We start from the raw sequence: 12,207 nt of genomic DNA, 5'->3' as shown, positions 1-12,207 counted from the left end.
AAAACTTCATTTCAGTTCTTCACTGCAACAATTTAACAGAAACTGCCAATAATATGCCATACTGACAAGATTTCAGCAAGTATTAAAATGTAAGGACACTGTGCTCCTAACTCTGGTCAGGGAGAATTCTGACAGTGTCTTTAATTGTCCATTAGTTTATTTAAAATACCAGTGCTCTTTATACCAACACCAATCTGAACCCCTACAGTGTCTGTGTGAGGCTGTCTCTGGAGGGTTTGGGGATTTTCTTTAAATCTTAGACGCTAGTTAGAAATATTTCTGTTCCCGTTTCTTTACTTTTGCATACTTTTGCATTTGCAGGATTAAATGAGCTTAATTTTGTGTTTTGTTCAGTGAAATTGAGAATTTTTAGGCATTTCTAAATCTTTTGTTTTATAAAAACTACAGTACTTACGGATATTTTTAATTGATGAACATTTTCAAGCGTAACAACATATTTTGCAGAAATATGTGGCTGAAATAAGATAGCAAATATTTCCATATCTACTTTTGTTTATAACTGCTATCATAAAGTGTCTGTAATTCCCAGCCATAAATGGCTTATTCTAAACTTAGTTTCTGTACTTTTAGAACATTTGGATTTCAGCAGCTTCCAAAAATGGCAGTATACTGCTCTTTTCTTGTCCAAAGGATAGATAAACTAATACTTTATCACACACAAATGATTTCTTCATAGTAAGTTACAGTTTATCAATTTTAATTTTATTCTAGCAGTAATATATAGTATATTATTCTTAGTTGCAAAAATAATTATGGACAGAGTTCCATTCACAATATAGTGCTAAATTATGAGTAGTTCTTACCCATTCTGTAAGTAATTTTATTCACATTATTTTAAGAAGCACGACCTAAGCTCTATCACCCAACATAATTGTTCTGCATATCAAGATCATTTCTGTGGTGGAGCTTTCTCAATGAAAAAGAGAGTATGGTTTCTCACTAATGTTAATTTAAGTGAGTAGCCCATTTTTAATGTCAGATGGTAAGAGACTGTTTTCAATCTTTCAGTAATTTGTATTTGATAGAAAGTTAATGTGAATAGAAAAATCTGTATTAGGCCTGTCTCATTAAATTCTCAGAATACATCTTGATGATAAAAGTGTACTTTTTAAACTTGAGATAGCTAGTGTGATAAAAAATACCTTTAACATGTTGCAATGAAGACTCAATCTTAATGCCTTTCCAATTCTATTAGCTGACTTTAAAGATGGAAAACCATGTTAAGGAATATTTCACAAGATGTCAGCACACAATTTTAAAAGGATCCTTTTGCATCTTTTAGACAAAGCCTCACAGGCAAACCAGACAATGGGAGTGCTACTGAATAAAAATGATGATTAGAAATAGTAAATACTATGAAACAAGTTAATTATCATTACCAGAGGATTTCTCACAATCAAAGCTCATCACAATAGGGAAAGGCTGCAAATACGCGTTAAAAGTGCCAATTTGTTTTGCCAGCTAAATTAGTTGGGTGATGAAACCAGGTCAGGCACCAAATCATGAATGGAAACGCACTGGCACCAGCACACAAATACAATACGGAACGAGGCTGGGGACTGATCCCAGAAAACACTGCCTGAGGATAAGTGCATATGTGCTCCATCATGCAAACACAAAAGAAGAAATGCCTCGGCTGTGAAGGAGATACCAAAGAGGATGACAGTCTGGTCACAAAAGGGAAAAAGAAAATAAAAATGTACATTTCAAAAGTACATTGTGAAATTACAACTAACCACACAAATTCTAAGCAACTAGAAGTGTTTAATCTGATCCATTTATTCTATTAAATACTTAGATTACCTGAATCTAAATGCTTGTCTGTCTCAGGAACAAGCTTCAAAATGAAAGAAGCTTTGTCTTCACTTGAAAAAAAAACATTTGTTTCTGAGGTATTTACTGCAGATGCAAATCCCAAAGACCTCAAGAAATATCTATACATTACATTTTCAATTGGGTTTTGTTTGTTTTTTTGGGGTTTTTTTGCTGGGTGTTTGTGTGTTTGTTTGTTTGTTTTTTGTTGTTTTGTTTTTGTTTGGTTGGTTTATTTACTTTGGAAGTAAAGCTCTACTGCAGTGGTATAATGTATGCAAAATAGGTACAGTATGTTGAAAATTAATTACACCTTCTTCTACAATGGACACCCATATAAAGTCCTACTAATGTTTTATTCTGGTACAGTATATTTACCCTTGGAAATATTTTTTGAAATATTGATATATTTTTGTTACTGTAAAGATTTTGAAGGTAGATACATCCTTATTTCAGAACCAGCAGTCCCCACACGGATCGCAGAAACTTTAAGAGGTTAAAAACAACCTTTCTGTCTTCAAAAAACTATTTAGGCAAGGAGTTTTGCCAGTCACAAAACCTCTAAGATTTCCATTCTCACAAAACGTAACACCTGTATTGCTGCACCAGAAACACTGAAACATCACAGCAGCACTGACCATAGGTCATATGCAGAAAACTGGAGAAATCTTATATTCCTGAGTTTCTGTTAAAACACCATTGACTATATAGTACATCAGGTTTTCCGACATCGTAAAAATTAATAATGTATTTATTGAGTTTTAGGGAACTGGAACACATTTTGAGTGCAACTGCTGTGTGAACTCACCCCTGAGGAGTGCATAGTTCCCAAGCCGGATGCCTGAGGGACTCTGGCGGAAGACGGGCTGCAGTTTAAGGAACGAGACCTGCTGACGGAGGAGGCGCGCTGGCCTTGCAGGGGTGCTCGGGCTGAGAGGGGACGGTGCTCCGCGGCCTGTGACTGCATAGTCAGCACTGAGATGGAACGAGGGCAGCTCACAGAACGCCTTATTGGACCCGTGGATGATGTGGGGGATGAATATGATGGAGATTTTACATTTTTAGTTGAAGGTTTCCAGTTCATCCTACCTGCAAATTAAATGAATGATGTAATTAATTATTATTCTCTTAACATCTATTTTTCAGCCTTTGTAACTAAAAACATACATGATCAACATGTGCACGTTGTAAAATAAGGTATGTTAACTAACAACTACATATGTAGCAGTCAAACCTGTCAGACCCCCTAATAATACATACTTAACATACTCTAAAAGAACATTTATTTCTTCCTTACAGTCAGCTTTAATCAGGTAGACTCCAGTCCTCTATAACATGCATCAGATTTATGAAAGAGTGTGTATGCCCTACAGGTCATACAAAAAGGATGTGGCTACTGTCTGTGGCTTCCTGACTGTAAGAATATGGAAGCAGAGGAGCAGATTCGGTTGATGGATGCTGTATTTGCAGAAGTGTTCTCCTTCATTTGCTCCTGCATAGCTAGACAGTTTAATTCAGTCTTCTGCTAAATAAAGGATGCTACTTTGAAAAACAAAATTTTAGGAGCAGCATTAAATGTGTGCAATTATATGATTAAATTATTTGAGACAATACGCAGCTAAAACAAAAAGCATGCTAGATCTACCATGTTCAACAGAACATGCTCACTGCAATGCTCTACAGCAAGCAAGAAAACAGTCACAAAAATATCTGTGCAGGGATCTCATCTGGAATATATTACCTTCTATGTGTCTCCAGATAGATTTCTTTATCCTGTCTATATTCCAGCAGATTCAAGCTTAATAAGACTACCTTTTACAGGGAAAAAAAAATAACTAGATGCTCAAAAAAAAAAAAAAAAAACACCAAACAAATCTAAGACCAAAGAGGAACATTTGCACCATTTTAAAGTTTAGTCCAGCTGAACTTTTCACTTTAGCTTTCTCTGGAAAATAATACTGATTTTTTTTTTTTTTTAATTTCCTCTTCATTAATTTAGAAAATATTTCAAAGAAGACAAAACAAGCAAACCAGTGTTTAAGTTACGAACGTTGATACATTCTAAAATACTGTAGCATTTTATATACTTCATCATGAACACCAGATTCATTTTGGAAAAGTGGTCATTTCACCTACCTGATCGTTCCAAAGACTTGTATTTATTTTCTTCAAGATCATACGAAACTTTTTTCTCCTTTTTTTCATTGTGATCTTCCTTTTCAGTTTCTTCTCCTGATTCTGACATACTGCTACCACTACCACAGCTACTGTCACTGTTGTAGTTCTTAAGTTTTCTACCGGGCTGTGCACATTCTGGCATTGAATACAAGGGCTAAAGCATACAAAGAAAAAAAGAAACAAAACAAGAAACTGAATTCCTTCATAATCCCAAAAGATTATCCTTTACTATCTTTATTATCTTTCACTACTATACTTCTTTACCCTTAACTATCACAGTAGGTCCCCGATTCAGGCAGGTTTATTTGTACTTAGTTAAACCCTCCCAAATGAGACTGGAAGTTGGTCCTTAATTTAAGAATAAATGGTTAAATATTTAATTAAATTCATCTCACAGTAATCCTGATCTTTATCACAGGAACAGTAGTATAATGTAGTGGGGGGAGGGGGGGGAAATTTTTTATTTCAAGTATGATTTACACTACCAGACCTGTTGAATTATAGTTTGTAATCACAAATCAAGTGAAATAGAATACCATTTACAATCAGTTTCAGTCCCTCACTGATATTTGCAATAACTGAAACTATAGTTTAATAATGATCAATGTGAATTAAAGAAATACACCAAAGATCTTTGGCTGATATACTTCTGAAAGAGAAGGTGATTAATCCAAACCCTGCAGAAAGCAGAAACTGGAAAAATATGGCAAGCTATGCTAGGTGTATTTAATGTCCCATATGCACGTGGGATTCATTGTCATTAGGTAATGACCTGACACAATTGTGTTATGACCATGGGTACTTCAAGGCAAAAATCAAAACGTAGGAGACAAAGAAACTGATGGAAGAACAGAAACTGCATTATGAAAATGTTTCTTCTTCCATCCACCATGATGCAGACAAGAAAAACACAATATCCTCCATTATATCTATTACCCTAAGAAGGCTCATGGGTCACTTTTTGTTTTACCTACACATATTCATATCAGTAACTCTCAGCTATAAGAAGCTCTAGTCATGGCCTCATCTTCCTAGTCACCTAATGGACTGAAATTAAAACTCAGATTTTTAAAAATTAGTATCATAATTTCTGAATATATTTTGCATCAGAGTGAAATAGAACAACTCTCAGAATGAATCTAAATTGCCCTTTTATCTTATCATAATGTAATGCATTAAGATTTATCGTGAAGAGTAATAGAAATAAGCCCCAAAGATACTGTTCCGGCAAGATACGCTTTATAACTAAACATATGGTACCTAACCTTCCATTCCAGCCAAGGAAGGAAAGAGATTTCTGCCAGTAACTTAAAGTGACAGTATATTTATGCAAGCCCAAGCTGTGAAAGCAGAAAAAGAAGAGTTGAAGAGTATTCCATTGAGGAAAGCCCTGGCAATTGTTCAATTACCTAACAAATATTTTGATATCTATCTATCTACCTGCCAAAAAGACAAATTAAGGTACCTCAAAACTTAGTGCTTTCTCAAAAAACAGCTGTCCTAACCATGAAACGCTGTGTATCATGGAGATATATGAAACAGACATTCCTGATAAGTTATACAAGGCATAATAAACTTTTTCCAATCAAAATTCACAGCAGCTTTAAGGTAGATCTCATTCCCACTTATCATACGCGTCTTCCTCACACATTCTACACTAAACAACAAGAACATCTTGACCAAGAAATTACGAAAAGCAATAATGACAAAAAACAGCTAGATCTGGGTTTAAACTGACATCTTAAAATAAGATATACTTGATTGCTTAGCAGTTCGAAACACCTTGATTTTCTCCTTATGCTAACCTGATTTTTCTTTGATTAAACTCATGTGATTTTATATCAGAAAAATAAAAATAAACATAACTGCTCGTGTCCTCTAAAGCATCTGTTATTTTTTTGCTTCAGTTCTTTTTCCTGCAGAGACAGGGCAATGTAATAAACACGACTAACCCTACAGTGTGTAAGTATAAGGTGCCATCTAGAGGCTACAAATAAACCAGACACTCCCAGAACATATTTCTCAATCTAAGTAGAATTCAGTAATATTTTCATTGCAGGTAAAAATTCCCTCATCCTGGGAAACTCTTGACTTGTTTTCTACTCGGATCTCCCAGTAACGTTCAAATAAAAATAAGGCTGAAATTCATAACAAATATGGAAGAGCTGTTACATGCCAAGCTTATTTATACACACATACTCCTCTGTCTCTCAGATATGTATCTCTCCATGTATAAACATATATATATATATACATACACACAGAGATATACATTTCTGTACATGAAGGAGGATGAGGAGGAAAACATCTCTCTCTCATAACTATTCCAGATGTTCTGTATCACATTTTCTGAGTCCTAACTGTTCTTTTTTCTGAGGAAGAGATTGCACCCAAGGCAAAGCACCTAACCTCCTAACAGTAACTTTGTCAGCATGTCAGCCACTGACCTTTAAGGGAGGACAGGACTTTATAGCCTTCTGAAAGAACCTTTCTTATTGTGTAACATGAAAAAAAAAAAAAAAAAGTACTAAAAAAAGATAGAAAATACTACCCCCTCAGGTTTGTTTTGTCTATTAGATCTTGCATATGCTACTTTTTTTATGTGCTAATGGGTATTTGTAGGTTTTTACAATTTGAAGATGAGTTTTACAGATGGATTATTCTCTCACCTCATAGTAGAAATTACTATTACCTGTTAATCTATGTCTGTATAGAAATCTGGCAAGTGAGATACACTTAGATACTACATATCTCATAGCAGACCCTTTGGAAAGAGGTGGCCAACCAAGTGCATATTAGTAGTCACATGCACTTTACCCCTTACAGGAAAGGGGTGATGCTCTTTAGGTACAAGATACAAGGACCATCCATCAAACTTCACCTTAAAACTAATTAAGAGAGGTTTCCCAGTTTGGGCTCAGTACCCTATTAAATGTTTATGACCTCCAGCTTGGGAATAGCTCATGTGCAACCAGCGTAGAGGCAGTATAGATCAACTCTGTGTGCACAGTCAGCCAGATAGATGCATTCTGAGGGCTGCTGGGGAAAGACAGTTTTCTGGAAAAAGGAAAAACATGCCTGAGATGTTAAATTTGAATTAAGTGACCCTAGGTTAAAGAACTGTATTAAACAAAACCTCAAGGGAAAGAATCCCTGGAGAATGTGGATCGAGTGTGTTGCTAGGGTAGACTGGATTTATTTGTTTTTTCTCTTCCTTAAATGAATCCACCACTGTTAAAGCACTAACTCACAAAATCCCCATATTTGTAATGAGGTTCCTGCAAATCTATCTTAATACCAGACTGGGTATGCAGATCCTCTTTCCAGTATGCACACCTATAATAAGATGCAGCTCTTTGGATTCTAGCACATATCTGAAGTACTTCTGCAAGCTCAGGACAATTGTCAACATTCATTTTGTAAAGATTTGTCTACCATGTCAACAGGAACATAAAATGCTATTAGAAAAATTTACATGTATCCTTAAACAAATCCATCAGAGCTATTCTAAGCTGACTTTTTTCAGAATATAAGAAACTTTATTTGGCCTAGCCCAAACTATTGATCTTTTTTTCTCTGGCTTACAGAGATACTCAATCTATTTAAGGCAAAGATTTGCACACAACCAGAAAGTATTAAGCTAAAAATAATATATATTCACTTTAAAAGCAGATTTTGAAACAGGCTCCAAGATACACTGTACAGCCCTTTTAGCAAGTAAGCAAGCTACAGATACATCATAATCATAATTAATCCTCTGAGCTTCCACAGCACCTTTTATCCCACGATCTCAAAATTCCTTAGTGGCACTAATCGATTAAAGATGAAAGCATTCTTTTGAGATAGGCTATGGATATAAAAATTATTTCACACACTGAAATTTAGCAATCTCTAGTACAACAGCTGTTGCCATGCACTACAATTCCTCAAAATATCTTAGAAAGGAAAGGAAGGATCTCGCATCCAGTTAAAATCATAATGGGATCTAGTCAGATAGGTGGCAGTTATGCTTCTCTTCACACATAAAAAAAAAAATAAATAAAAAGGGCTTAATGCCAGTCTCAAGAATGAAACTTCCAGCAGGATCAGCTAACTAAATTCCCTACTTAAAATTCTCAGACTATTGACAGAATGAAATAAAAAATTGACATCTAAAAGTCAAATACCTTAGGTCCTCGCTGCCTGGTGCATTTTCCCATTAGTTTTTCATCATCTATTTCACACTGCTCCAGAAGATCCAAAATGTCCTCCTCCTAGAAATGGGAATTTCACTCCAATTAATTCAAAGCAGGACATATCCTACCCTCACAAAATTCAAGCACCGAGTGGCAGCAATTTCAAATTACTTGGTTTACTAATTCCTGCAATAAGACTATGAATCCCTCCACAGGAGGATAGAAAAGTATTTCTTCTCATGCATGCATCTCTGGTTGCAATCAACAGGAAACTGAAAGTTAAAATCAAGTCTTAACATTTATTAAAGATAGAAGTCTGAAGAAAGGGGTGAACAAAGATTCCTGTGAAACTGCCGTACAATGCCAACTACAAAGTCAGGAAATGTTATCCCAGATTTCAAATTAAATCACATTAGTTATTTTAAATACAGCTGTTTTCCTGCTGTCTCCGACTACATACATAGGCAATCAGGCAGAGTTTTTAGATGCTTTAAACTAGTGCAGCTGGTTTTATGACATCTTTTGTTCCAGTCCGTCCAAGCGGATGATTAGGCTGGGGACATTACTGGAGGAAGGAGGAGGCAATTACCAGCTCAAAAGCAGTTTCTGCCACCCTCTGGTTTGGCCGGGGGTAAGGCTGAGGATGAGAGAAATGGTAAAGTAGTTTAAAGCCATCTAGCCTGTGTCCACCCTGGGTCCACTGCAGTTCATCCAGATTCAAGGATCTGGCCCACAAGCTGCACAAAGAATAATAATAAAATGATGGAAACATTATCAAGTGCTATTTATTAGCTGTAACACATGATTATTGTACAACTAATCCACAAGGTCATGAATTCCAACATAAATAACTCCTAAAGCCAATACTTGTTGTGCTTCAGTACCTTCATTCTTTTTAAAGGGTTATTCATTTCCCGTTGAAGAGAAGCTGCTCTCCCAGCAAGAAACGTCTGGAAAGCAGTGGCTAACAAACTCTCATACTTTTCAAGTAATGTCTGATCATCAGGAGGATAAATTCGCCTAAAATGGGGAGGGGGGAAAAAATGAGCTTAAGATATTAAGAAGCTGAGCTACTTATCACAACAGGAACAAACGTTAATGCAGCTAATTCACAGTCTCTTCTACAATGCACCCGCATCCCATCTATAATAATTATATAATATATCACAAAGCATGTAATTTGAACATTACTATCTAAATCTAATTTTAACTGAGCGAACACACTTATGGTTAAACCAGCAATTAGCCAGTCAAAAGAAATACCGTGCAGGACGTTCTAGAGATATACCAAAACTCAGTTGTGCAGTGCTCTGAAATTGCAGTAGTTGTGAGTGATGCATGCAGGGGTGACCGAGTCATGAAACATTAACAAAATATTGCATGTAAAATTCAGAGCCAAAAAATAATTTTTACTAGCAACAAAAGGACAAAAAACAGTGGCAATCTGAACAATTGCTCTGAGTTAATGGGTATGATGCAAATTAAAGATTGCGTATGTACTGCAGTAGAACTCTAAATCCTCCAAAATAATGAACAGGAATAAATAGAAACTATAAGGAGAAAAAAAAAAAAAAAAAAGGCACTACATTTCTTGTATACAGATGTACAGGGTGCTTGATTTTCCATTAGAGCAGCTATGCCATAATTCTCTAAAATCACAGGTAAGGAGATTATGACAATATGAGAAGCAGGACTTGGTGATTTATTCATGCTCATCAAGCAACAATGGGCTCTGAAGAAAGTCACTGCAATCCATTTGTCACGAATATCTGCAACAGACAGAAGTGATGAAGGTAGAAGACTAATTTCTAATGTATTGTAAGGAGTAATCCATAAGTTAACTCTGCCTGCACTTTGCAAAGCATAGGTACCATTTATATATTGATGGGCATTGTGACTTTTATGTTTTTATGGATCTTTTGTGAACTTTTTACAAGGTTCTTTTTCCTTCTTCCTTTTGTGACTTTTCCTCCTTGGAGAAGTACCTTTCATGATGATTTTGTTGAAATGAAAAAAAGGATGTTTATGATCCCATTAGATTCAGGGCAGTTCAAGAGCAAACTGAAGATAGTTCCAGTTTGGATAGAACACCTATAGAAGCACTATCTCGTCCCCATCAACACTTTCTAATGGCTTTGATTCTACTGCTGGAAAAATGCCATAGAACAATACTTTAAAGAAACTATATTCATTTTAATATATATATGTAGAAATACACTGTAGCTAAAGGCCATTTCAGAGTTCCGTATATCCTTCAGAGCTTGAAAGCATGGCCCCTGCTTTGACCAGACCACTGGAATCAGTGGGCTAGTTGTGCTTCTAAACCAACACTTGACTAAGCCAAATGTTGAAACAACATCCATAGATTAAATCAAAGCTCCGTGAGGCCAATTGAGGTTTCTCCAGATTTTTATTCAGAAAGCAGCATTAATCCATGCAGCAATGCTAGCACCCAAAATTTCCATTATTCTGTGGCAACGCCTGACAAACTAGTTCTGCTCTGTAGGAGAGCATCACAAGGAGAAAATGCTGCATCATGCCCAGATAAAATTTTTCTGCATCTCTGGCCAAGATTCCTTTATTTCTCAGGCTCTGCTGATTCTTCAGCCCTTCTGGAAACACATGGTAATAAAAACCACAAAGCTGTTTTGTGCTTTTACATGAACATATTCCTCGTGAAATGAAACTTCACTTTTTCTTATAGTTTAAGTAGCATGTAAATAGCTGCTTCATTTTGGTCTTTGTTTGATGTACTAGTTCAGCTCTAGAAAAGATTTAAGTAAAACTGGGAACAAGACAAAGAAAGACTTTTATTAAGCAAAATTTTAATTCATCAGAAATTAAAGTTTCATGGGAACATCTTGTCTGTTTAAACGAGAACTTTACTGGAAACTGTAGAATCTCTGTTCAAGAAGAGCAGTGATGAACAACAGCAGTAAAGGCATTCTAACTAATTCAGAATAAGATGTGAACTCAGACCTCCCACATTCTGAATTAATGTTATAAAGAGTGGGCAAATACTGTCACCATCTCTTCTAGCCGTAAAAATACTTTACTATCTGGTGTACATTTCTGGCAGAAAATTACCATCTACCACAAACACTTGTTTCCATTGTTCCTAAAGAATACATTGAATACCTCCTACTAATACAGTCAAAAATAGTTACCTATAGTTCCCCATGTGTCTATTTTCATGCTCCTCTTTGGAAATCTGTTTACGTACTTGTGCAAGCCTTTCCTTCTACAAATCAAGAAAATAAAACAATTAAAACAAAGAACACACAAACTATGGGCAAGAAACAGGATTTTTTTTTCTTTCCTACCAGTTCTTCTTTTCTCCTTTCCAGTGTGTGACGTTGCTTCTCCCAGTCTGATGAACCTGGCAACAGTTTTTTCATTGAACCTTGACCATACAGTCTTTTTTGAGCCTCAGCCTTCTGTTGAGCTAAATTTCTCCTTTTATCACTTGTCCTGGGACACAGATAATATTAATATGTCAATCCAATGCAGCTGAGATGAAACGCACTTTAACCTCCAGTGTATCACCTGGATTTTCCAGTCAGTCACAAGTGGTTTATGAAATGAAATTATAACTAGATCTCTCATTAAGACTGCTTTTTTTTTTTTTAATATTAACTTTTATGGTTGCAATATTTTCACACTTTAAGGTGTACTGTAATGATTCTGTACTGTAATTTAATGCGAAAATATGGTAGTATCTGTTTTCCTGAAGCGTAGATTTTTTCCAACATAACTCAACTACAGAGTTTTCCTGTAGAGGACTATGGCTTTTGACTCCATGTGAAACTATCGCCAAAGCAAATTTCCTGCATGGCTACATGCCCATGACTCATTCATATCCCCACTTTAAGACCTGTTTGAAAAAATCATTTAAAAAAATTACAAAAATTACTATTGCAAGCACATGAGCAAGAAGAAAAATTAAATTTAGATAAATTTCCATAGCAAAACTGACTGCAAGGGAAACATTTACATTTTGAAAATATGAAGGTGCAAATAA

General features: G+C 35.6%; 1 protein-coding gene across 1 annotated transcript in view; it reads right to left on the bottom strand.

Annotated features, from left to right (window-relative positions):
- Nucleotides 1–12,207, bottom strand: part of TTLL7 (tubulin tyrosine ligase-like family, member 7) — a 42,659-nt gene that overhangs the window by 15,212 nt on the left and 15,240 nt on the right. The window contains exons 6-11 of the mRNA XM_008944455.1: nt 11,510–11,657; nt 11,354–11,427; nt 9,071–9,206; nt 8,178–8,264; nt 3,970–4,165; nt 2,642–2,922 (exon numbers count right to left, since the gene is read on the bottom strand). Of these exons, the coding sequence (XP_008942703.1) occupies nt 2,642–2,922; nt 3,970–4,165; nt 8,178–8,264; nt 9,071–9,206; nt 11,354–11,427; nt 11,510–11,657 (922 nt within the window). The remainder of the gene's footprint in view (nt 1–2,641; nt 2,923–3,969; nt 4,166–8,177; nt 8,265–9,070; nt 9,207–11,353; nt 11,428–11,509; nt 11,658–12,207) is intronic.

This window comes from Merops nubicus, unplaced genomic scaffold, assembly GCF_000691845.1.
Source record: "Merops nubicus isolate BGI_N331 unplaced genomic scaffold, ASM69184v1 scaffold23977, whole genome shotgun sequence".
NCBI classification, from domain to species: domain Eukaryota; kingdom Metazoa; phylum Chordata; class Aves; order Coraciiformes; family Meropidae; genus Merops; species Merops nubicus.
The sequence above is the reverse complement of the archived record's forward strand: the minus strand, read 5'-3'. Positions and strand labels throughout refer to the sequence as shown.